Raw genomic sequence first — 27,101 nt, forward strand, 5'->3', positions numbered from 1 at the left:
CAGACTAGCACAAAACCAATCTATTTTTAGATCTGTAATTCATCAAGTCACTAGGACTCAAACATGAGTCAATGGTACCTAACTAGAAAGAAGATTCCTGTAGCATCTTTAATTTATGGATTAGTGCTCTATCAAATCAGAACATGATATTTTTCCTGTTTTAGTGACCCTTGCTTTGTAAAACCAATTTGTGATTGTTAGCAGGAAGCACCTTGATATTTGTGGTATTTTTGTGTAGGCTCATCAAAAAGGAAAGTGTTTGTTTGGAAAATTTACTATTTTTACATTTGTAGCTTTTGTGGGGGGGGGGGGGGGAAGCCCATTTTTCCAATGTGTCTATTTTTTTCAGTGCTTTCACATTTCTCAATCTTATGTTTTGTCTTTTTCCCCTCAGACATCCTATGCTCAGCTCCTTGCAGCAACATGCCTTTCAAAGCTTGTCAGCAGACTCAATCCTTTACCCATTGAACAGAGGATTGATATCCGTAAGTAAAGAGACACCATAGATACTTGGGTTCTAAAAACAAACATCCTGCAATGAGTCAATTGCTAGGAACACACCAGCACAGAGCATGATGAAGGATGTGTACACATTCCCTAAGGCATACTGAAGACTAGAGAAAAAGAACAGCTCACTGAAGGGTTTGCTTACTGTTTATTCTGCGTATCTGAAGGAGTTTGATTGCCAGTATATTATTGCACTTCTCTGTAACAGAAAGTCATGCTGTGAAGCTCCAAGAGAGTAGACCTGGGAAGAAGCTCAGAAAACAGCTCATAGAGCACATGGTAGATGTATGGATGAACTTTTCAGTAGTGATACAAAAATGTGAAGATGGGATGAAAGCAGAGGATATTTAGCTATGAATAAGTGAAGAAAAGTTTGAGATTAACAAATGCATATGGCAGGAAGTAATTTGGGCAGATTAGATAGGCATCATTCCATGTTTCTATGTTCACTCCAGGTAAATCTTTGGTATATGAAGATTCAGCAATAAGACCTAGTTTATCCTGTGTATTAGTTTTGCACTCTCATTAGTTTACCTCCCCTTGTTTTGGAATTTGGTTATTTATAGTTCTATTGCATGATATGGATATTCCCAGGGATTTTTGCTTTGTTTTTATGTTTTGGTTGTTAGCTATTTTGATGATGGGGTTATTTAAAATATTACTGTATGATGCAGATGCTATTAGGTTTATGGCTTGTATGTTTTTATTTATTGTTTTAACTTTTGTACACTGCTTTGCTGTGAATGTCAAAAAGTAAATTAGCAAATCTATAAAGGTTCTTAGCTGCTTTAAACCTTGCTCAGCATCCCAGCCGCAGATATTCAGTGGTGCTTAACTGGGCAGTGCTGTTGTATATCCACCCTGATAGCTATAGCACTGCATGGATAGTGGGCACTGTCTTTGTTACAGACTTGGATGTCTGATTTCCAGACATCTGCTTGTACCATCGTGGCTCCTGCTGAGCCCATTTCTTCTTTATTCTATAGTCCATGGTATTCATTAGGCTACTGGTTGTCAGGTTCTGAGTTTCCTCCATCCTTAGAGTTCTGGATCCACACCTCTTTTGGTTTCTGGCGCACTTGACCTTTGGACACTTTACCACTGGTATCAGTAGACTTGGGTTTTGGGTTAAGACTATGGTTATTTCCTGTAACCACATCAGAGTCCTTTCCCAAACTAGTTTGTCTTCTCGGTTCTTTTTCGCAGAAGTTGAGGGTTTTATTTTCCTCAGAGTGGGTCTCCTACCCTCTTTTTAGTTTTGGCCTTTGAGTAGCTGTTAAGTCCATTTTAGCCTCAAGGCTAGTTTCTTCCAGTGGCATCCATTTAATACGGTCCAACTGTATTTTGACTCCTAAGAAATCCATAGGAACAATATCACTCTGACAAATTACACCTTATCCCAGGACAAGCAAGCAGCATATTCTCGCGTATGGGTGATGGCACCGACGAAGCCCCGGTACAGACTACTTTAAAAGTGCATCACTACTTTAAAACTCTAGAAAGTTCGCGATAGCCCAAACATGCATGTGGGAGTGCCTTCCTGCCCGACGTAGGGCATGTGGTTCCTCAGCTTCTTAGTTTCCACGGAGCTAAGAAGTTGCGTTTTCAACAGCTGTTGAAAAATTTTTTTGTTTCGCTACCTTCCCGCTCTCGCGGCTTCTGACTTTTCAGTCAGTTCTCTTCTTTGTCCTTTTCAGTTTTACTAAAAAAAAAAAAAAGGACGAAAGAGATATCTATTTTTGTTGTGGACTTGGGTTCGACGGGCTCTTATGGATCGCCATAGCGTTCGTTTTTCCTATGGCTGTCTTACCGTTACTGTCCCTCTTGCAGATAGTTCTCAACACAGACAATTGCTGTGCTTGGGCACTTGTGGTCACCGCCATCCACTGCTTTTTCTTGCAGTGTCTTGCCCTCGACCTTGCCAATTTTTGCTTCCTCTGCTTTTTTCTTCAGCAGAGCATTCCCACTCCACTTCAGCAGCAGCTCCAGTTCCGCACCATCAGAAATCCAGCGCCCCCCTGCATTTCCGACACCAGCTGTACTACTCAAGCCCGCACCGACCACATGGGCACCGAGACTGGATTTTCTCTTTCTGTCTTCAGTGTTGCACCTCACAGTGGGTAAGCTGGCTGCCAGGCTTTTCCCTGTTCCCTCTGGGCTTCTGGTCATAGTAGCAGTGAGTCAAGTCCTGCCTACCTTTAGCAGCCCCAACTATAGCTCCGCTTCAGTATTGATGAGTGCCTTGATACTGGCATCCTCTTCTCCAGAGCGTTTGAGCGGTGCCGAAGGTACCGGCTTTTAGGCCAACCGTGGATCCAGTGCTTTCCTTTAATGCAGCGGATTACAGAATTGCTGCAAGAGGACTTACGGGAGGAATTTCGGCTACTTATGTCGACTCTCATGTCGACATCGACTCTCTCGGGGCCGGTTCAGTCTGAGCCTTCGACTCCGGTTGTACCTACCCAGGAGTCTCCAGTAGTGGCACCGATTCTGGTACAGGAACCGACATCGACCTCTCGACGCCGATCGTCATCTTCACAGATGTCACCAGAAATGGGAAAGAGAAAATGGTGCCTGGAGAGGGGATAGTGTCTTGGCTATGGGTTTGGGGGGAGGGAGAGGTGCAGAGACCTGGAAAGGAGGGAGACAGGAAATATTGGTTGTTGTGGTGGGGCAGATGGAAAGAGATGCAAGAGGGAAGAATCATAGACATGGTCGAGGGAATGAAGGGAGAAATGCAAAATGGCGCTGGAAGGGGGGTGATTGATAGAAGAAATGTTGGGCATGGGAGCTGGTGGGGGTGGACAAAAGATACTGCCCAAGGGCCAGGGGATGAGAGAGGTTGAAATGTTGGACGTGGCTGTAGAGGGAGTGAGAGATGCACCTTGGATCCCTCGCGCTCTCCCCCCATTCCTTTTCCACTCCCTTTACAGCAAGGGAGGGAATGAGAGGGTAAGAGATGGTGGACAGTGTGAGAGAAGGAGACATGTTGCACAAGGGGCTGGAGGAGAGAGAAAGAAATGCTGTGCAAGAGTAGGGAGGGGAAAAAGAGGGAGAATGTTCCAGGATAGAAGGGAGAGAGGGAAGATAGAAATGTTGGGACTGTGGTAGGAGGAAAAAAAGAACATCAGCCAGTTGAAGTATTTGCAGAAGACCAGGACAGCACTGGAACCAACTTGATGGAAAAATAAATCTCCAGACAACAAAGGTAAAGAAAGGAATTTATTGAATGAAATATGTTAGCTTTGGGAAATATATATAGCAGATGTCTTTTTATTGTGTTCAGTAAAAAAGGAAATGCATTTCTGGTTTTATTTCTCCAGTGTTGAAGTACTTGCTGACCCCAAGCATCGCCAACTGAGGACCTCCTCCATAGGAGTCCAGAGCTTCCCTCCACCAAGCAAAGCAGTCGCTGGTAGCATCCCTGAGCTACTGAGGTGCCATCTGTGATTCGGGGATGATGCTGCTGCCTTCCAAAGTTGGCAAAAGGGACTCAAGGCCACCTTCAGAGGAAGTCCTCAGCTGACATAGTTTGAGGGTCCTCATCAGCTGGAGTATTTATATTTTATATTTACATTAGAGCCTCTGGCAGAGACACATTTACAAAGTATGCATTCTTCCCAATTAATATTTCCAAATTTATAAAGTGTCTTTGCTTATTTGTAAATGGGTCTCTACCAAAGCCTTTAATTTAGTAGCATATTTAAATGAAATAACTACTTCTGAAGTTTATGGGGATGGGCAGGGATGGAAGAGATTACTTGCAAGGACAGGCGGGGGTGGATTTGATTCCAGTAGGGATGGGCAGGGATGGGAAGAGATTACTTGCAGGGACAGGCGGGGACGGATTTGATTCCAGCGGGACAAGCTTTATCTATCCTCGTGCAACTATCTACTCCAAAAATGTTGCAAGATCATTGTAAATCTGCTTCAGTATGTGCATAGTCTACATTATCCCAGGACAAGCAGGCAGCATATTCTCTACATGTGGGTGATGTCATCCACGGAGCCCCGACGCGGACAGCTTTTCAAGCAAACTTGATTGAAGATTTCAAGTTTGCTGGTGCTGCACCATGCATGTGTGTGCCTTCCCGCTCCACTAGAGGGCGCATCCCCTCCTCGTGGTTTTCAGTTCTTAGTTTTCCGCGGAGCCAGAAAGCCCTGTTGTTTTTCTCTCCGTGTTAAAGTGCCTTTCTAGCACCACGGCTTCTTTGTTTTTCTCGGAGTCGCTGTGCGCCTTTTTGCCTAAGGGGTTTTCATTAAAAAAAAAAGTTTTTGACTTCCATGATTTTGGACTTCGGCATCCGGGGGCTCCCGGTTTGCTATGGCCGCCTGGCCTCGACTCTGCCGCGGCCGTTTCTTTCCCTCTATGTCCTGGCCTCTTACCGGGTTTAAAAAGTGCACCCAGTGCGGTTGGCTGTTGTCAATCACCGACCCGTATCGGTGGTGTGTCTTGTGCTTGGGGGCTGATCATCCGACCGACGCTTGCCCCTGGTGTGCTACTTTTCAAAATCGTGCCCTGTGGCGGCGGCGGGCCAGCATGGCTGAACTTTTTGCTGGAGAGCCGGTGGCTCCGATCTCGGCCTCGACGTCAGCCCCGGCCTCGGCCTCAGCTAAGACCTCGACCTCGAAGGGCTCAACCCCGGCTTCGAAGATTTCGGCTCCGGGTAAGTCCCCTCTTTCTTCTTCAGGGTCAGCGCTGGCAAGGAAGCCGGCCTCGGAGTCTCCGGCCATCCATGATGGGAGTGCGCTCCCCTAGGTCTTGTCCAAGCCCTCCAAGCGTGCTTCTGCCTCCAGGGAATAGTCATCCTCGAGGTTGCCCTCGGTGGAATGCACTGCTGTACCTTCTATTGCTTCTGCTAGACAGTGTTATGCCCAGAAGTGGACTAGATTCGCCACGTGGTGTGCGTCCAATCAGGTGGAACCTTTGTCTGCTTCTTTGTCTTCGGTTTTGGATTATTTGCTTCATTTGTCTCAGTCTGGCCTCAAGACCAATTCTGTTCGTGTCCATCTTAGTGCGATTGCCGCCTTCCATCGGCAGCTTGATGGAAAGTCGCTGTCTGTCCACCCCTTGGTTTCTCGTTTCATTAGGGGTCTCTTGAATGTCCATCTTCCTCTCAAGCCTACCCCTGTGGTTTGGGATCTCAGTGTGGTCCTCGCTCAATTGATGAAACCTCCTTTTGAGCCCATGGACAAAGCTCATCTGAAGTTCCTTACTTGGAAGGTGATCTTCATGCTTGCCCTCACGTCTGCTCGCAGGGTCAGTGAGCTGCAGGCTTTGGTCGCGGACCCACCTTTTACTGTTTTTCACCATGACAAGGTGGTCCTGCGCACTCATCCCAAGTTCTTGCCTAAGGTGGTGTCAGATTTTCACCTTAATCAGTCTGTCGTTCTTCCGGTGTTTTTTCCGAAGCCCCACTCTCATCCTGGGGAGGTGGTGCTTCATACTCTTGACTGTAAGAGGGCGTTGGCGTTCTATCTCCAACGCACCCAGCCTTATCGGAAGGTTCCTCAGTTGTTCTTGTCTTTTGATCCTAATCGGTTGGGACGTCCTGTTTCCAAGCGCACCTTGTCCAACTGGTTGGCTGCTTGTATTTCCTTCTGCTACGCTCAGGCTGGTCTTTCGCTGCATGGTCAGGTCACGGGACATAAAGACTGAGCGATGGTGGCTTCTGTCGCTTTCCTCAGGTCCACGCCAATTGAGGAGATCTGCAAGGCTGCCACTTGGTCTTCGGTTCATACCTTTACCTCTCACTACTGTCTGGATACTTTGTCCAGGAGCGACGGCCGGTTTGGCCAGTCGGTTTTGCGTAATCTGTTTTCCTAAATTGCCAACTTCCCTCCATATCTTTTGTGGTTAGCTTGGAGGTCACCCACATGTAGAGAATATGCTGCCTGCTTGTCCTGGGATAAAGCACAGTTACTTACCGTAACAGGTGTTATCCGGGGACAGCAGGCAGATATTCACGCAACCCTCCCATCTCCCCGGGGTTGGCTTCTTTGCTAGCTATCTGAACTGAAGACCACGAGGAGGGGATGCGCCCTCTAGTGGAGCGGGAAGGCACACACATGCGTGGTGCAGTACCAGTAAACTTGAAATCTTCAATCAAGTTTGCTGGAAAAGCTGTCCGCGTCGGGGCTTCGTGGATGACGTCACCCACATGTAGAGAATATCTGCCTGCTGTCCCTGGATAACACCTGTTACGGTAAGTAACTATGCTTTTCTGTTTGCTTTTAATGTGTTTGTGTTTGTCATGCCTTATTTATATGTTTATTTTTCAGGAAATTATATTCTGAACTATACAGCATCTCAGCCCAAGCTAGCTCCATTTGTGATCCAAGCTCTTGTTCAAGTAATTGCCAGGATTACAAAACTAGGATGGTTTGAAGTTCAGAAAGACCAGCTGATCTTCCAGGATGTTATTGCTGATGTAAAAAAGTTTCTGCAGGTAAGCAACCTGATTGATAGGTTTCTGTTACTCTGGTTTCCACATCCTCTAATAATATCAGTGTTTTCACTGCAATAGGTGACCCATTCTAAACAAGTAGGTTATATCTCAATGGCTGCATGCCATATGTAGAAGGAATCCACTCTGGATTTTTTATTTGCGACTTTTCCTGTACTTCACTGGGAGCTATAGCATCACCTGCAGTTTTTCCCTTCTGCATGCATCCCTAAAGGAGTGTTTCTGTTCTGCTCTCCCTTTTTTCTTATTTTATTTGGTGTTTTCGTCCCCTTGTCAGGCTTTCTTTGTGCTCAAAGCGATTCTAAGCTCTGCCTGAATTGAGAATACACAGATTTCGGTCTTCAGCTGACGGGCCGATCCCAGAGGGTAATTGTTGGCCAGCCTGCATTGGTTTCTTTGGAACTCTGAACTGTCCCCGCATTTTTCCTCTTACTGCCGAACAGAGGTTGAGTAATAATAATAATAATAACTTTATTTTTGTATATCGCAATACCACAAACAGTTCAGAGCTTTACAAGGCAAGAGACTGTACATACACAACGAAGATACAATGCGAGGGAATGTACTATGCAGTTGAGAGCAGTTTACAATGCAGGGGATTGTACATATTCAGCATGGGTGTTTATATAGCGAAGATACAAAGCAGATTTACAATGCAAGAGTCTGTACATATACAGCGGAGATATTTATACAGTGAAAATACAGTGCGAGAGACTTATAGAACAGGATACGATGCAAGAGACTATATAATGCGGTGGAAAGGATTACTATGCAAAGATAGTTACATTCTGGTTATTCTGGTAGAGTTTGGTTATTTGGGGGGGAGGGGTTCGAGAAATTTATCATATAGGTAAGATTTGAGAGATTTCCTGAAGGATGAGTAAGATGGGGCAGATGAGATGAGGGTGGTCAGGCAATCTGTCCATCTGCCAGCTTGGAATGAGAGAGTTCTATTAGGGAATCTTTTGTAAGTGCATCCCTTTGGGGATGGGTAAGCAAACAGATAGGCATTGCGCGTTCGATTGGTGCCTGGGAACGCAAAGTGGTGAGACAGATATATCGGGGACAAGCCAGTTAAGGTTTTGAAGCAGAGGCAGGCGAATTTGAAGATGACTCTCGCTTCTATTGGCAACCAGTGAAGTTTTCTGTAGTAAGGGCTGATATGGTCTGACTTAGGCATGCCTAGGATTCTTGGTGGTGTCTCACAGTGTGCCGGCTGCTTTTTTTTCACTTATGCCCTTTCCTGTACTCGTCTGTTGGTCCGCAAGGGTGGAGGTATGGTCAGACACTGTATCTGAATGGCAGCCAGAAGATCAGCCAGAGGCGTTCCCAGCTTGAGGCAATGATTTTCTGATTCCAGCTACTTTAGGAGAGCTGAGGCATACTGCAGCACATTTGGTGGGGGGTGTATGGCAGTTGTTAAAGTTTCTGCGTGTCCCCCCACCTGGAAAATCCTAAAATTGCTATTTTTGTGTTCCGCTTTATTGAAAAAGAAATCACGATTTTGGCGCGGATTTCATAATGGTGGCCATCTTGGATTGTTTTGCGATCTTTATTTCAAAAGCTTCCTAAGCTTCCAAAACTGCAATTATCCCAGGACAAGCAGGCATGATATTCTCACACATGGGTGACGTCATCTACGGAGCCCCAGCGCGGACAGCTTTTTCAGCAAACTTGCTAGAAGTTTCAAGTTTGCACACTGCACCACGCATGTGCTAGCCTTCTCGCCACTAGAGGGCGCATCCCCACCTCGTGGTCCTCAGTTCTTTTTCATCCGCGGAGCCAGAAGCCCTGTGGATAAATTTGTGCTATTTTTGCCTTCTGTCGCCGCGGCTGTGTTCGGAATTTCGACGCGGTCGCTGCGCTAACGTTCTTTTCTTTCTTTATTTTCTTTAATTCTCAAAAAAAAAAAAAAAAAAAAAATACTCTTTTTTCGTTCGCTCCGGGGGCTCCCGGTAGCCGTGGCCGAGGAACCTCGTTTGTTCCCGGCCTTGTTTTGGGCCCATGTCCCGACCCGTTACGGGTTTTAAGAAGTGTGGTAAGTGTGATAGACTTTTGTCCATCACTGATCCTCACAGGTGCTGTATTCGGTGTTTGGGGCCCCATCACCCTACAGCATCGTGCCCTAAGTGTGCCACCTTCCAGAAACGGGCCCTTACTCGGCGCAAGGCCCGCATGGCGGATCTCTTTGCCGTCGATACCCCGACGGGGAAGGCCTCGAGCTCGGCCTCGGCTTCGGCCCCGGCCTCGACCTCGGCCTCGACGTCGGACCCCTCGGCTCCCGCGAAGCCGGTTGCCTCGCAGAAGCAAGCCCCGGGTAAGTCTCCACTTCCTTCCTCAGTTTCATCTACCAGGAAGCCATCCTCGGGCTCGTCGTCGGCGGGACCGTCGATCTCGACCCAGCCCAAGGTGTCGAAGGGGTTAGCCCCGAGGGAATACTCGAAACCGAGGTCGCCCTCTGCGGAGCGCCCCCAGGTGTTGCCTCAGGGTCTCACCGTCCCGGCGTTCCAGGAGTTGCTTCGCGCTTTGATCTCCTCGGAGCTTTCCGGGGCCATTGAGACCTTGCAACAGGCTTCGGCCTCGTCTTCGGTCTCGGGGGCCCCGCAGGTGGTCACCTCGGCCTCAGGCACCGGCCTCTCAGCGGCCGAAGCTCCCTCGGCCTCGGCCTCGACGCTTCCCTCGGACCCGATCCGGGTGAGACAGCCCGAGGTCAGTGTGCGATCCCGAGACAAGCAGCGCCGGGTACGCCGGATCTCCTCCTCCTCGTCCCCGAGGTCGTCACGGGGTTCCTCGCCCTCGAGTAAGCCTCGGGCGAAGCACCGTCTTAAACGGTCGAAGCGGTCTCGAGCCTCGCCTCTGAGGAGTCGTCACTCGACTCCGCCCGAGACCGGAGCCTTGCGGGTCGAGGAACTCCGCCTCGACAACCCAGATCTTTTACGGTCCCCGATCAGGGAGAGTTCCCGTGCCTCCTCACCGAGGCGGAAGGGACGGGCCTCTATACCCCGTACCCCGGGGGGTTCTCCACGGGGGTCTCTTCGCCGGACGGTGTCCCCGACTCCTTCGAGGTCACGGGATCGTGCCTCTTGGGGTTCGGGGTCCGGGGGTCAGGTCGGGTATTCTCGCCAGGCCTCTCCTTTCGGCTCGGTTGAGAAGTCTCGGTCACCCTCCCCGCCTGCACGGACATCTTCTTTTTCCAAGTTTGTCCATGACATGGCGAAGGCTTTGGGGGTGGACCTGTCGGCAGGCTCGCAATATACCTCAGACTTTTTGGAGGAACAAGATTCTCCTGCCCCTCAAAGGGAATCCCCCCGCCTCCCACTTCACAAGGTCCTCCTTCAAACCTTGCTGCGGAACCTTGAGACCCCTCTTACAGTGGCGGTAGTGCCCACCAAGATGGAATCCAAATACCGGACCCTTCCCCCTAAAGGGTTTGAAAAGGGGCAACTCTCCCATCAGTCGCTCTTGGTGGAGTCGGCTCTTAAGCGCACGCAGCCTTCTAGAGTCTCGGCTGCTGTCCCCCCGGGGAGAGAGGGTCGGACCCTTGATAAATTCGGCCGTCGGCTGTACGCGAATTCCCAGATGGCCTCAAGGGTCCTCAACTATGCTTTCGCCTACTCTTCCTACCTCAGGTCCATGGTCAAGGATCTGCCGGATTTTCAGGGAGTGATTCCGGAGTCGCACAAGGTTAAATTTGCCGCCTTTGCGTCAAACCTGTCCCAGCTCAGATTCTATCTGTTTCATGCGGTCTATGACGCTTTTGAGCTTGCCTCGAGGGTCTCGGCTTGTGCGGTAGCCATGCGCCGGCTGGCGTGGCTACGGACCCTCGAGATGGACCCCAACTTGCAGGAGCGCTTAGCCAATTTACCCTGCATCGGGTCGGAGTTATTTGACGACTCCCTGGATGCGGCCACCAAGAAGCTTTCGGAGCAGGAACGCTCGCTGGCGTCTCTGGTTCGTCCAAAGCCTAAGCCGCCGGCTCAGAGGCCTTTTAAACAGCCGCCTAGGCGGTACCCTCAAAAATCTACACCGGCCTTTTCGAGGCCTCCACCCCGTCGCCCTACCCAACAGGGTAGAGGGGGACCCGCCAAAGCAGCTGCGCAGGGGGTGTCCAAACCGGCGCCGTCTTTTTGACGGGATGAGCGGCCGGGGGCGGGCCCCCGCCGCGAGGTCGCTCAACCCCCTACCCATCGGGGGTCGGCTCACGGCTTTTGCCGAGACTTGGTCTGGGATTACGTCAGACGCATGGGTGCTCCGGACCGTCTCAGAGGGCTATTCGTTAAACTTCTCCAAACAGCCTACAGACAGGCCCCCCGGGGCGTGCCCGTCCAATCAAAGCCAGTTGACCCTTCTTCGGGAGGAAGCCGGGGCCTTGTTGAGCCTTCGGGCGGTCGAAAGGGTGCCTCCCGACCAGCGAGGCAGGGGATTTTATTCCCGTTACTTTTTGGTCCCCAAAAAGACCGGGGACCTGCGCCCCATTTTGGACCTTCGGAAGCTCAACAAGTTCCTGGTCCGGGAGAAGTTCCGTATGTTATCGCTTCCGATTCTATATACCCTGTTGGACGAGGGGGACTGGATGTGCTCCCTCGATTTGAAGGAAGCGTACACCCATGTTCCGGTGCATCCCGCCTTTCGGAAGTTTTTGAGATTTCAGGTCGGGGATTTGCACCTCCAATACCGTGTACTACCCTTCGGTCTGGCTTCGTCCCCTCGGGTGTTCACGAAATGCATGGTGGTAGTCGCGGCTGCTCTGCGTTCCCGGGGGTTGCAGGTCTTTCCCTATCTGGACGATTGGTTGATCAAGGCCCCGACAAGGGAGGGGGTTATTTCAGCGACCCAACAGACTATCACGTTTCTTCAGGGTCTGGGGTTCGAGGTGAACTTTCCCAAGTCTCACTTGCAGCCGACTCAATCCCTCCAGTTTATAGGGGCCGTGCTGGACACGGTTCTCCTTCGGGCTTTCCTTCCTTCCCCGCGACTGGAGGCCCTGCTCCTCCTGGGCCGACAGGTTTCGCAACTGAAAGTAGTGTCGGCTCGACGCATGATGGTGCTTTTGGGGCACATGGCGTCGACGGTCCAAGTGACCCCTTTTGCTCGGTTGCACCTGAGGATCCCTCAGTGGACCTTGGCCTCACAATGGCGTCAGGACCGCGACCCACTGTCTCGACGCGTGACTGTGACTCCGTCTTTCAGACGCTCGCTCCGTTGGTGGACCAGCTCTACCAATCTGTCCGGGGGTTTGCTCTTTCGCGTCCCTCCGCATTGCAAGGTCCTAACCACGGACTCTTCGGAGTATGCGTGGGGGGCTCATCTGGACGGTTTACGAACGCAGGGCCTATGGTCGGCCGCAGATCGTCTGTGTCACATCAACGTGTTGGAACTTCGGGCCATTTATCTGGCCGCTCGGACCTTCAGTCACCTCCTGCACGATCGAGTGGTTCTCGTTCGAACAGACAACCAGGTGGCCATGTATTACGTCAACAAGCAAGGCGGGACGGGCTCTTGGCCTCTGTGCCAGGAAGCCCTGCGGCTTTGGACATGGGCCGTCTCTCAGAACATTTTCTTGCGGGCGGTTTACATTCAGGGGGAGCTGAATTGTCTGGCAGACAAGCTCAGTCGTCTCCTCCAGCCGCACGAGTGGTCTCTGAACTCCCGAGTTCTACGCGAGGTCTTCGACCGATGGGGGACTCCTCAGGTGGATCTGTTTGCTTCACCCGAGACTTGCAAACTACCCCTCTACTGCTCTCGGATGTACTCCCAGGACCGTCTCGAGGCCGATGCTTTTCTTCTCGACTGGGAGGGGAGGTTCCTTTATGCATTCCCTCCTTTTCCTCTGATTTTGAGAACGCTGGTTCATCTAAAATCGACCAAAGCCACTATGATTCTCATTGCGCCTCGTTGGCCAAGACAACACTGGTTCTCCCTGCTTCTTCAACTCAGTGTCAGGGAGCCTCTGCTTCTACCTGTCTTTCCCTCTCTGCTGTCTCAGAGTCGGGGTTCGCTGTTACATCCCAATCTTCAGTCGTTACATCTGACCGCTTGGTTCCTTTCCACTTGACTTCGATTCCGGTGTCTCACTCTGTGCGGGAAATCTTAGAGGCCTCTCGCAAAGTCTCGACTAGGCTTTGTTATTCCCAGAAGTGGACCAGATTTTCTTCTTGGTGCTCCACCAACCACCTGGATCCGGATTCAGTCCCTGTGTCTTCGGTACTGGAATATCTGTTGCATCTGGCGAATTCTGGTCTGAAGACGACTTCTATTCGAGTACATCTTAGTGCAATTGCTGCATTTCATCATCATCTCGAGGGTCGTTCCCTCTCCTTACATCCTCTGGTTTCTCGTTTCATGAGAGGTCTTGTGAATGTTCATCCCCCTCTCAAGCCTCCCCCTGTGGTATGGGATCTTAATGTGGTCTTGGCTCAACTGATGAAACCTCCTTTTGAGCCTATCGATAAAGCTCTTCTTAAATTTCTCACTTGGAAAGTAGTCTTTTTGATTGCGCTCACGTCCGCTCGTCGGATTAGCGAGCTGCAGGCTTTGGTGGCGGACCCTCCTTTCACGGTGTTTCATCATGACAAGGTGGTTCTTCGCACCCATCCCAAATTTTTACCTAAGGTTGTGTCTGATTTCCACCTCAATCAGTCCATTGTTCTTCCGGTATTTTTTCCAAAGCCCCATTCTCATCATGGTGAAACGGCGCTTCACACGCTTGACTGTAAGAGGGCGTTGGCTTTTTATCTCCAACGTACTACGTCTCATCGGAAGGTTCCTCAATTATTTTTGTCCTTTGATCCTAATCGGATAGGACATCCGGTTTCCAAGCGTACCTTGTCCAATTGGTTAGCTGCTTGTATCTCTTTTTGCTACGCTCAGGCTGGTCTCCCGCTCTCGGGTCGAGTCACGGGTCATAAGGTCCGGGCGATGGCAGCTTCGGTTGCTTTCCTCCGTTCTACTCCTATGGAGGACATATGTAAAGCTGCCACCTGGTCTTCGGTTCATACGTTCACCTCCCACTACTGTTTGGACTCCTTGTCCAGGAGTGACGGCCGGTTTGGCCAGTCGGTGTTACGTAACCTGTTTTCTTAAATTGCCATCTTCCCACCTGCCCTATTTCTGGTTGGCTTGGAGGTCACCCATGTGTGAGAATATCATGCCTGCTTGTCCTGGGATAAAGCACAGTTACTTACCGTAACAGGTGTTATCCAGGGACAGCAGGCATATATTCTCACAACCCGCCCACCTCCCCGGGGATGGCTTTTCTTTGCTGGAATATGGAACTGAGGACCACGAGGTGGGGATGCGCCCTCTAGTGGCGAGAAGGCTAGCACATGCGTGGTGCAGTGTGCAAACTTGAAACTTCTAGCAAGTTTGCTGAAAAAGCTGTCCGCGCTGGGGCTCCGTAGATGACGTCACCCATGTGTGAGAATATATGCCTGCTGTCCCTGGATAACACCTGTTACGGTAAGTAACTGTGCTTTTTTGCCTCAACCTGTTGGGATGGAGTCTTTGGGCTCTCCTCTTGTGAATTCTTGCCAGGATTGTGCAAATTTAGGGTCTTAGGAGTGTCCTTGCACCACATGCTGTGTGGCACAACTGGGGAGGTGGCAGCGCAATGCTTAGCCTCACCCCCCTGACTAAGCAGGTGAGAAAACACTCAGTTAGCCTGTTGGGGTGACCTTCTCTATTTTTGGGGCTCAGCTGGGCTGAAGGTTCCATGCAGACAGACATGGACCTTCCGCAGCCCAAGAAACACAAGGTAAAGTCATCTAAGGGTGTCTCTGTGCCCTAGGGTCCGGAGGCTTTCACGGATTTCATGAAATCTGTGGAGTGGGTTTCAGAGCAGCTATTCTTTGCCTGCACATTCCCACTCTGCCTCTAACTTGTCTTTTGCTGGCACTGCTTCTGCGGGTACAACTTCATTGCAATCAGCCGCTGTTCACGGGCAGGCTTCCCTTGACCTGGGGGATACTTATGATGATGAGCAGCTTTCCAACTCCTTGTTTTCAGGCATTGTGCTCCCATACATGTATGCTGGATCTTTGGATCCCTCGGAGGCTTTAGAACCAGGGGACAATCCCATGTTTCTGCATTTAAGTCTGCGGCTTTGCCAGACCTCATTTTGGAGTCTATGCAGGAGTTGAATTTAGTCACTCAGCCAGCTCCGTCTACTCCCTCTTTGTGGCTGTGGTGTGCACTTCCACAACTGACGGATAAGTTAGTCTCTATGGGTCAAAATACCGGGACCAAATGGACTGGAAATGAAGATTGGCATCTACTACCCACCCCCAGGGCAGACCGACGAAATTGATGGAGAAATGACGGGACGAGATTAAACGCAACTGCAAGGGAGGTAACGCAGTTATCATGGGTGACTTCAACTATCCGGGGAGAGACTGGAACCTAGGCACCTCTGGCTGCACTAGGGAGACCAGGTTCCTTGATGCTTTAGGCTATTGCTTCCTGGAACAACTTGTAAAAGAAAATACAAGAGGAAATGCAATTCTAGACTTAATTCTAAATGGACTGCGAGGACCAGCACAAGGTGTAGAAGTAGAAGGGACACTGGGAAGCAGCGATCACAACATGATCTGCTTTGACCTGGACTCAGGGAAGAAACATCGGTCCAGAACAACAGCCACGGCACTGAACTTCTGAAAAAGGAATTACGAAGGGATGAGACTCATGGTGGGGAAGAAGATTAAGAAACACTGTAAAAACGCTAGAGCAAGCTTGGTCCCTTTTTAAGGACACAGTCACTGAGGCACAAAATCTATATATACCACTGAAGCAGCCTTTAAGCCTAAAGCTGCTGCCTCAAAGAGCCTCCCTTTTCTCTTCCCTTCCTTTTTTTTTTTTTTTTTTAACTTTGATGTATTTTTTGCTTTCCAACTCCCTTTCCTCCCTATTGTTCCTCATGGCCTCTGTCTTTACATGTCCCCCTTTTAAATTTTCTTTCTTTTCTCAACTGATTTTCTTTTTCTTTTCTTTTTTTAAGTACAGTATATTATATTATTGTAAACCGTTTAGTTATTTCTTGATAAACGGTATATCAGATGATGAATAAACTTGAAAACTGTCTCATTCTTCTAAGTGGGGCACTCCTGCTTCCAAGACCACTATTTCCAGATGGATCCAAAAGACCGTTTCATCAGCCCACATTCTTTCCAGGAAACAGTCTTCCATCTCTGTAAAGGCATATTCTACCAGAAGTGTGGCTTCTTCATGGGCCGAAGCTAGAGCAGTCTCTCTCCGGTGGAGATTTGCAGGGCAGCGACGTGGTCCACTTAGCACACATTTGCTAAATTTTACTGAGTGGATGTGGCAGCAAGACAGGACTCTCTGCCTTTGGGTCCTTGGTCTTGAAGGCCAATGCAGTCAGCCCGCCCTAGCTCTTTGGGACTGCTTTTGTATGTCTCACTTGTCTAGAATGTCTTACCTGTTGCACTGGCAAATGATATTTGAAAATATCTTTCCCAGTAGATAGTTGAGACGTTCTAGACTCATGCCCTTTCCTTCCTGCCCTACCTACTATCTCATTCTGTTTGCTTCTCCAAGTTGTTCTTGGATGCCAATCAGCTCCTCGGGGATTTGAAGGATTCTGTATATATGTTTATGTGCATACAGGAGTCCTTTCTAAGCTCCTTTGATGCCTTTATTAGATGTTTGGAGTTGATGATCTTGTGTTCCTTTGAGCAGAACAATTGATTTTGGGAATGTTTGTGGTCCCTACTTCACATACTTTCTTGGAGCTCTTTGTACTTGGGTACTAACCGCTTTGATTTTTTTTGTTGTTGTTAATGGTAGTATATCAAATAAAATAACTGTACTAATTATAGGTGGTTTTATAATTCCCAGTGAAGTACAGGAAAGTCACAGAAAAAATTGGATTCCTTCCTTCTGCATATGGCATGCGGCCATTGGGATACAACCCACTTGTCTAGAATGTCTCACCTATCTACTGGAAAAGATATCAAGGTAAGAGCATAATCTCTTTTTCTTGTGTAATAAGAATGGTATGCTGAACAGTAGGGTTGCCTGTCTACTTGCAAGCATTCTGCAGAAGATGTCAATCATAGCTTTTCAGCGCCTCCTCCTTCTCCCCAGTCTCTGCAGACCTCTTCAGTTCTTTCTTCTGAAGTCAAGCATGAAGGTGTCTTTCTGATCTGCTCCTTTTATTTCTTTATTTTTGCAGTGTTTTTTCAGTTGTTTACAGATTTTATGCGACTCCAGGACCGGCTGTGCCTGCTTGGCAAGGAGCAGACTGTCTGCATCTAGTAGATGCATCCTTTGGGGACCTGTTCAGCCAGCTTGCTGAATATTTGTGGAGCTCAGAATTCTGGGCCCTTAGTATTTTATCACTTCCTTGACTTGGTCAGGGGCTTGAGTGCAGGCTGTTTTAGGCATCAATTGTGTCCTTTGGGGGCGCTCACAGTTCCAGCTGCAGTTCCGCCCCTTCTCTTTACGGTGGTCACTGGGGTCCTCGGGAGGAGTGTGTGTGTGTGTAAGTTCAGTCTGCCTGAGGTCCGACTGGTAGCCCAAAGATCTCAGTGTGATAGTTGACTGGTGGCTTAAGGCAGAAAATTCCTCCAGTTCTAGCTACTCTCTGAAGAAGTTGAGGCAGGCTACAACGCCTTTTCCCCTGCACATGGTTTGTGAGTACAGGCTGTGATAGCGTATGGGGAAAATCAGGGGGGGAGAGTCTGAAAAACTGTTTTCACTATTTCTACAAATAGAGCCTTGTTCCCACCTCCCATCTAAAATTCTATTTTTAATTATATTTGGTCAGCCTAGAAGCGTTTTAAAGCCAAAATGCTGCCAAGGTGGCCATATTGGATTTCCAGATTTTTTTTTTTCTCCTTTCTCCCCACCCCCCCAAGTTCCCAAACTTTTCTTAAAATACCTCATGTTGCCTCAAAATCAATTAGGATAGTCCTCAGACCCTAATACCCCTATATCATGCCTTATTTAACATAGTACAGAAAAATGGCAATACTTATCAATCTCTCATTCAGAAGCTATATCAAAAATATTTATCACGAACTCCAAGCTCCAAATATGATAGTCATCACTAGTATCAGATATCTCACTATAAGGAGACCGCAGCCCCACCACTCCACCGCTGTAAACCATTCAAAAGCGGGAAGAATCACGTGGTGCCTTTCATCATTGGTCTCGACATATATATATATATATATATATATATATATATATATATATATATATATAGCTTTGTTTGCTAAATCATTTTAAATAGTATAAATAATATGAAAAAATATATATTTATGTATTTAAATACTAGTATAAAGCACTTATCTCAGCCTTAGAACAGGAGTTATGCCCCAACATGTTTCGCACATGTTTTGTCAAGGAGCTCCCGGGGCTGTGTCTGTTTGCCGACCCCCTTCCTTTCACATAATATAGGGAGTCGGATGACAGACACAGCGCCGGGAGCCCCTTGACAAAGCGCGATATGTGCGAAACATGTTGGGGCATAACTCCTGTTCTAAGGCTGAGATAAGTGCTTTATACTAGTATTTAAATACATAAATATATATTTTTTCATATTATTTATACTATTTAAAATGATTTAACAAACAAAGCTATATATATAGATATATATATATATCTCAAGACCAATGATGAAAGGCACCACGTGATTCTTCCCGCTTTTGAACCACCTCTCTCGGGAGCGCATTCCAGGCATCCACCACCTTATCCGCAAAGTAGAATTTCCTAACATTGCCTTTGAATCTACCACCCCTCAACCTCAGATTATGTCCTCTGGTTTTACCATTTTCCTTTCTCTGGAAAAGATTATGTTCTACGTTAATACCCTTCAAGTATTTGAATATCTGAATCATATCTCCCCTGTCTCTCCTCATACCTCTTCTGGCGCAAGCCTCCTATCATTTTCGTCGCCCTCCTCTGGACCGCTTCAAGTCTTCTTACGTCCTTCGCCAGATACGGTCTCCAAAACTGAACACGACTCCAAGTGGGGCCTTACCAATGACCTGTACAGGGGCATCAACACCTTCTTCCTTCTACTGGCTACGCCTCTCTTTATACAGCCCAGCATCCTTCTGGCAGCAGCCACTGCCTTGTCAGACTGTTTTTTCGCCTTTAGATCTTCGGACACTATCACCCCAAGGTCCCTCTCCCCGTCTGTGCATATCAGCTTCTCTCCTCCTAGCACTCGATGGGCAGCTGAAGAGTGTCCATGCGCCACGTGTCGTGTGGCACAGGAAAGAGGAGTGGGAGTTTCGGACTTAGCTCCTATGCAGGCCTCTAGGATTGAAGAAAGGCAGATGGGCCCGTCAAGGGGAGTGAAGCACCTTCTAGAGTCCAGGGATAGCGTTTCGCACAATATTAGGGTGAAGAAGTTTTGCAGCCCAAGAAAGGCGTCTGCTCCACCCTAAGGGGCAAGGTGACTTGCTCTCACAAGTCTTTACCCTAGAGTGTATTAATCTCCTCTTGCAGGCTTATGCACAAGGCAGAAACCCACCAGTCTAGTCCGCAGATGAAAGGATCAACACACAGATCTTGTTGGAGTCTCGGAGCATTTCCTCCCTAAAAGCGGAGCCTATTCAGGATTATGATGGTCCTGCAGACAGACTTGGACGACTCAGCTTCTCATTCAGAGGACCAAGCATTATTGGCTAAAGATCAGGGAGCAGATCTCTCCGTCCGCCAACATTTTAATTCCTTGGTCCTAATGGAGATCATTACCGAGTCCCTCCAAGAACTAAAAATAGACCCTCCACGAACCCCATCTTCACAGTTCTCTTCTGAGTGGAGTCCACGCTCAGCCCACGTCTTAATCACAGAGCCTTGGGAGACCCATGAAGGCTCCCCGAGAGTGGCTAAATCCATGACTAAACTGTAACCCATGGATCAGGAATTCCAGCACATGTTTACTATGCCAAAAGTGGAGACTCTGGGAGCCCAGATGACCAAATACCCAGTGAGGGAAGGGTGGTTTTAAAAGATCCACTGGACTGCAGAGTGAATATGGCCCTCAGGAGGCAGTTTGAGGCTTTGACCTTAGGGGTCAAGGCTGCAGCCACAGCTTCTTGGTAGTATGTGCTGCACACTCTAGACTAAGAAGCCAGAGCCTGACTGACTCTGAACCCCTGCCTTAGCTTGCGCTGCTGGCAGGAATAGACTATATAGCTGATGCCCTCTATGGCATTATCAGAGTCATGGGGAAAGTCTGCCTTTTCTATTGTCACCTGTTGTATGCTTTGGATCAGACAATGGGCGAGTGATTCAACCTCTAAAGTGATGCTCAGCAGGCTCCCATTTTGATGACAGATGTTATTCAGCAAGGGCCTAGATGATCTCATGGCCAATGTCCAAGATTGCCAGCCTAAATCCTTACCAGACAGCAGACCCTGAGCACCTAGAGGCCAGAGCTGGGGATCCTTTCACAGATTACTAGATATCCAAGCCATAAAACCAGTTCCTCCAGATGACTCGGGCTCCATCAGATACTCCATATACTTTGTTGTGCCAAAGAAAGGCTCAAAGGAGTGGAGGCGCCTTCTGGATCGCAAGCATGTCAGCGCGGCTCTGAGTTCCTTGGTTCGAATGGAAACCACTCGCTCAGTAATTGCAATGGTGCAGCCAGGAGAATTTCTGACTGTCTTAGATTTGACTGAAGCTTACCTTCACATTCCCATCTTTGTGGAACAAAGAAAATTCCTTACTCCATGTACTAGAAAATCACTATCAATTCTTAGCACTTCCCTTTGGCCTAGCAGAAGCACACCAAAAGTTTTGGACATCAGAGTGCTATTACGTTACCTGGAGGTAACCAATGAGTTTGTGTCAGATCATCTTTTCATGTTAACTAATCGGGTGAGGTGACGCAGGCCTTCCTCCAAGGCTACCATCTTTAGATGGATTCATAGAGCTATATCCTCTGCCTACATCGGTTGCAGCAAACTGCCTGCTCCTTGAAAGTGCATTTGACAAGAGAAATGGCCTCCTCTTGTGTGGAAGCTTAGGCAGTTTCACCTAAAGATTTGTGGTCATATAACTTTGCTTTACAAAGTAGCCTCATTGCAGAGGTCTGAAGAGTTTGAAGACTATGTAGGTTAGATGACTTAGATTCCACAATAAACTGAGTTGCAATAATCGGTTCATGATGTCACAAATGCATGAATAAGCGTATGCTGAACTTGAAAATCTAGGATAGGACTAATGGATCAAATTCTATGTAACTAATGGAAACCTTTCCTAACTACTTGTGAAATTTGCAACTCAAAAGAAAGTGATGAATCAAAGGTGATTCCTAAACGAAAAGAATTAACTGGTTGTAGGTCAGTTCCAAAGAGATTTATATTAATCTCGGATTGGGACATCAGACCAGTATCCAACAAACAGTCATTTTTGCTGGGTTGAGTATCATCCTGTGAATTTTAAACCAAGATGAGATTGCATCGGTACATTGTTGTAATAGAACTAGATTGAAATTGAAAGGGGAGGTCACAAAGATCAACAAGATATCATTGGCATATTAAGTATAAATACCTTAATTTGAAATTCTTGAATAAGAGTTGCAAGTAGGCTTACAAAGATATTAAATAGCAGAGGTGAAAGAATTGACTCTTGTGGAACCCCACAGTTCAGTTCAAACAAGGACGAAGACGATGTTGCATTAGACACTCTAAATTTTCTGCCAGTGAGGTACAATTTAAACCAATTTAGAACTGTATCACAAATACCTATTGAAGATAACTGAGAAATTAATAATGTGTGATTCACAAGATCAAAAGTTGATAGATCAAACTCAATAAAACTTATTGAACTAAAAAAGTTGATAGATCAAGAATCTAGCAGGACAGTTTTTCCAGCGTTCAGGTGTGAATGCAGTTCACTATTCAGGGCTGATATTGCAGTTTCTGTACTGTGATGTGTTCAATGAGATCCAACAGTTGTTCAAAAACAATTTTTTCAGTAATTTTTGAAATACTAAGGCCTCCTTTTATGAAGATGCGCTAGGGTTTTTAGCGCACGCACAAAATTACTGCGTGCTATAGCGCACGGTAGCCAAAAATCTACCGCCTGCTGTAAATGAGGCAGTAGCGGCTAGCGTGCGTGGGAATTTAACGCACGCTATTGCACGCGTTAAGGCCCAAATTTGAAACATTTTTTGGAATAGGAGACATGTTTGCAATCTTCCAAGTTAAAGGGACAATTACTGAAGAGAGGCTAAGATTTACCAGATATAAAGCTACAGACATGAGACCATTTCTGTCAATCTTCAACCAGTTAGATGGACAAGAGTTGGATAGTGATGTTGTAAGATGAATTTGTGAAATCCTTTTGGAAAATTGTGTCAAGAAAAGAATGTAAAATGAAGACCACCTTGCCATTCCTAAATTTGGATTAAACTCGGGAATAGAAGTTGTATTGCTAGTGATCGACTTTTGAAGATTCATAACGTTACTCTTTAAATAAAATGCAAAGTGTTCTGCTGAAGGCATAAGATTTTCATCAATTTTATTAATAGAAGTACTGGAAGAAGTAATGGAAAATATTGTTAGTTTTAATTTTGGTTTTAGCTAGTAATTTTGCATTAAATGTTTTCTTTGTCAATTGTATTTCCTTAGTCTTAGTGTAATAATTTGCTGACTCTTTATAAATCTAACATACGATTTTTCCGCCAAGAACGCTCTGCCTTATACTTCTGAGATCATAACGAAATTAGCCTGAATGAAACCAAGGATTCTTATGCTTGGTTCTAGCTTTTAATCGTAGATTCATTATAGGAAGAAGTTGATGGAGTGAAATGATTGGTTAAAGTAGAATTCCACGATGAAGCTGCTTCTTGAATGTCTAGGTCAAAAAAATCTTCAGGAAAAGATGTAGCCAAAGGTGGATAAGTTAATGGATCCAAATATTTAAACCTAGGAGACTTAGAACAAATCTTCATACATCACACAGAGTATTTCATTTTGATCAAAATGAAATAAAGCTAGCAAGCAACAGCTCTTAGTCCAACAGTGAAACGCTTAAAGAAACAACACAGCGTTTCTAAGTGCTGCTTCATTCATATTGAAAGTTTTTTGAAAGTCTTGACATATATTTGCATTTGCACTGTCTGCCGATTCCATTTTGAAATACTCTGTGTGGTGTATAAAGATTTGTGCATATAGGCAGTAAGGAGAGAGAGAATATCCTGCCTTTTTTTAGAAAAAAGTTGTTTTTGAAAATTTAATGAATAAAAGAAAAGGAACAATATTAAATAAAATAATGTAGTTAGGAGGGGGTTGGAAGCCTATGATGTGAGTGGAGTAGATAAAACGTTTTCACAAAAAACCCTGCTATTGGGTTTAAAGCTCCAATTTTTGAGGCATACCACTCCGTTTTCATAGCACAGCTGTATTTCATGTTTCTGTGGTTTTTTGTGAGGTGTAGTTAAACTTTTTGAACCACAAGGATTCTTTTCTTTATTGATGTCTTAGAACATATACATAAACATGGATTAATGAGAGAAAGCCAGCATGGATTTAGTCAAGGGAAATCTTGCCTCGCTAATCTACAGTACTGCATTTCTTTGAAGGGCTGAATGAAAATGTGGATAAAGGTGAGCAGGTTGATATTGTGTATTTGGATTTTCAAAATGCATTTGACAAAGTATCTCATGAAAGATTTCTGAGGAAATTAGAAAGTCATGGGATAGGAGGTAACATCCTGTTATGGATTAAGGGCTGGTTGAAAGACAGAAAATGGAGAGTAGGTTTAAATGGTCAGTATTCTCAATGGAGAAGGGTAAATAGTGGTGGTCAAATCTCCCAAAGTCAATCTAACAAAATATCAAAGACTAGATGTAAATAAGCAAAAGCTAAGCCTCGGGGCTCTGTCAAGGAGAAAAACACTCCTCAGGCTGGAAAGGGCAGATTACTTCATTGGCATAAAAACCTCATATATAGGCACAAAAATAATTTTATTTGTTTTGCATTGGACTTTAAATTGGAACTTTTAGGTTGATTAAACATGCAACACTTTTGTTTTAAGTGTGTATGGCTCATCAAGCTCTCCGCCCGACCAACGATGGCCAAGCGTTTCGCCAGAAGACTGCATCAGGGAAACAGGTTTGAATAAGTGCAAAACAACAAAAATAGCATTCTAAAACGTTCTATCACTCAGCTTAACCTGCTTAATTCATCACACTCCGTGCTTAGAATGCCCACACAAAGATGGCTGCTAGGCATAGCTGTTCTCTTAAACCCAGCCCACTCCCAGTTGCACCAGTTGGAGCAGAGAAACAGACCCATTTGCAAATTGACTTTAGGAATGAATTTAAAGCCACAATGCATGCACAAAGGCTCAAAAAAAGTGACACCATTGAACCTTAGCATTCATCCTGCTAGGCTCTTCCGTACTCAGATTAAAAATCCATTCCCTGCACAATAGCAGAGTCTTTGTCATGCCCCCCCCCACTGCACAGTGGGGGGGGGGAGGGGGGATATGATCAATCACTGTATACCGAAGTTCATGCATCTCATGATGTGTCTGCTCCCAGTGTTGTACAACAGGCTCTTCAGCTCTAGAATGTGTAATGCTGCTTCTATGTTCCCCTAATTATGTCCTGAAATGTCGAGACGTCTGCCCAACAAAGTTTTGGACAGGGACAGATGATCACATGATCTCTCACATCAGCACGCCGAGTCGGTGAACTCCAGATGCTATTAGCAGATTCACAATCATTACACTACATTTTATCCTGACAAGATGGTTCTTCTAACTCATCAAATTTCCTCCCAAAAGTTGTTTTGGAGTTTCCTCTCAACCAGTTCATCAGTCTTACAGTATTTTTTCCCAAAGCCACATGATCACCCTGTTGAGGAAGTGTTTCACACATTGGACAGCAAATGCACTCTAGCTTGCTACTCAAGTTCAAGTTTCTTTATTTTTGATATACCTTTTATCGAGCAGGTATCTAAAATAAAAAATTTAAAATATACTCCTGTCTTTTGATCCAAACAAGCTGGGAATCCCTGTAACCAAGAGAACAATCTCCATATGGATTGTGGACTATATCTTTAGTTGTACAAGTTCCTGCTAAACTGGAACGCACACAGGTGAGGCTGGACTCATTTAGAGCACTGGTCTTTGACCTGGGGGGGGGGCCACCGTGTGAGTGGACTGCTGAGCATGATGGACCACTGGTCTGACCCTGCAGTGGCAATTCTTATGTTATGTTATCTCATTCTGCTATTCTCAGACTGGTCTGACGCTAAAGGGTTGAGTAACTGCACATAAGGTGTGAGGCATGGTGACTTCAGGAGCACATCTGTGCTCCACTCCTACTGAAGACATCTTTAAAGCAGCCATCTGGTCCTCAGTATATATATTCACGCCCCACTATTGTTTGGAAAATCTTACCAAGCGGAATAGTCAGTTTGGCCACAAAGTTTAATCTTCAATTAGAAGCCAATTTTCCTCCAGCCCTGTTTGTTAGCTGGAAAGTCCCCACATGTGAGAATATGCTGCTTGCTTGTCCAGGGATAAAGCACTGTTGTTTACCTGTAACAGATGTTAGCCAGAGACAGCAGACAGATATTCTCACAACCCGCCAACATTCCCTACTTGGTTTTGTTACTGATCTGATGGTCTCGCAAGCTGGCAGTGGGCAGGAAGGCTATAATGTGGGGGGTTGAATCCCCCACAACCCCCCTAAGGGTTCTGTAAATGACATCACCCAAATGTAAAAATATCTGTCTGCTGTCCCTGAATAACACCTCTTACAGCTAAGTAACTGTGCTTTATCAAGGTAAGAACCTAATCTCTTGATTTCTGTTTTGAAAGTCTCAAATGTGGCTTTTTGTCTTTAGCTAAGATTTTCTTCAGTAATGCTGGAATTTCCCAGGAAGAGGCACTTCACAAACATGTTCCTATTGAAAGCTTGCTTCTGAAGTGCTTAAGGAGAGGAAAGGACAAGGCCTTAATATCCCATGAAAATGGATCTGCAGAAGGGTATTTCTTTAAAGAAAGTACAATAAACAGTGATATGAGGCAATTCAGAGGCTGTTTTTCTCGTAAGCACTAAGAAATATGGCCTTATGATTACCTTATTTAAACGTTTTAGAACATACTATGTGCTGCAGGATGTCAGATAATCTTATGGGGCCACTTTATCAGGCATGAAACTGAGTGGCTCTTTCAATGATCAATGAATTCATATGTTATAGATGAAGAGGACCATTTTAGAAGCTGTTTATCCAGGCAAAATGGCCTGTCTGAAGATTTTCTTCAGTTTGGCTAATCGAATTTGTATTTTTTCACAGTGCAAGCATTTGTAGCTGTAAAGGAAAGGAAACATGGAATGCTTATTTGATTTTCAGAACGTCATATATTTTCTCCTATTTTTGTGGGTAATTTAAAAATTTGAGACAAAACATGCACATGTATGCGAATTGCACAACATGGACCATTCATTAAGACCTTTCTCGTATACCTTAGTTAATTGGCCCCCCAAATAATCTCTCTAGGTTTGTGTTATTCTGTACCAACATAAATCTAGAATAAATAAAATTTGAGAGAGTTCCTGGGAAGGAACTTTTGTATATGTCTTCGCTTTACCACAAATAAGAGAGTGGTCCTTACCTAGAAGCTGATAAAGGGACAATAGGTATACAGGAAGTTTTTTAGGGGGTAATTTTATAAAGGATTTTGTACATAAAAAATATAAAATTACTCCATGTGTAAAAGCACACAGAGTGATAAGAAAGTGTGTATTTTGTGCCACCTGATAGTAGCGGTGTTTATCCCAGGACAATCAGGCAGCATATTCTCACTGATGGGTGACATCGCAGATGGAGCCCCGATAAGGACCACTTTAAAAGTGCATCGCCACTTTAAGTCTTTAGAAAGTTTGCGATAGTCTGCAGTGCACATGCGCGAGTGCCTTCCTGCCTGACATAGGTGCACGGTCTCACAGTTTTTTAGTTTCCGCGTTTTTCAATGGATGAGATTTTTTCTTTTGCTGCCTTCGGCCCAGCGGGGCCTGTTCGACCACCTTGACCTCGGACTTTGACCTTAGCCAGGGCTGTTTTTCCGTCGATGTCCCGCCCACAGACGGGTTTAAAAAAGTGCGGTCACTATGCTCAGTCCATCCTAGTA

The 27,101-nt window shown here is 46.3% G+C and overlaps 1 protein-coding gene across 2 annotated transcripts in view; it reads left to right on the forward strand.

Moving 5' to 3' along the window:
• RANBP17 (RAN binding protein 17) overlaps positions 1 to 27,101 on the forward strand; it is a 548,236-nt gene that overhangs the window by 15,393 nt on the left and 505,742 nt on the right. The window contains exons 3-4 of one of the 2 annotated variants that reach the window (XM_033927588.1): positions 395 to 485; positions 6,790 to 6,956. In XM_033927588.1, the coding sequence (XP_033783479.1) occupies positions 395 to 485; positions 6,790 to 6,956 (258 nt within the window). Of the gene's footprint in view, positions 1 to 394; positions 486 to 6,789; positions 6,957 to 23,505; positions 23,563 to 27,101 lie in introns of those variants that run through there. The other variant, XM_033927589.1, reaches the window with a different exon arrangement.

The sequence above is a fragment of the Geotrypetes seraphini genome, chromosome 18 (assembly GCF_902459505.1).
Source record: "Geotrypetes seraphini chromosome 18, aGeoSer1.1, whole genome shotgun sequence".
In the NCBI taxonomy this organism is placed as follows: Eukaryota; Metazoa; Chordata; class Amphibia; order Gymnophiona; family Dermophiidae; genus Geotrypetes; species Geotrypetes seraphini.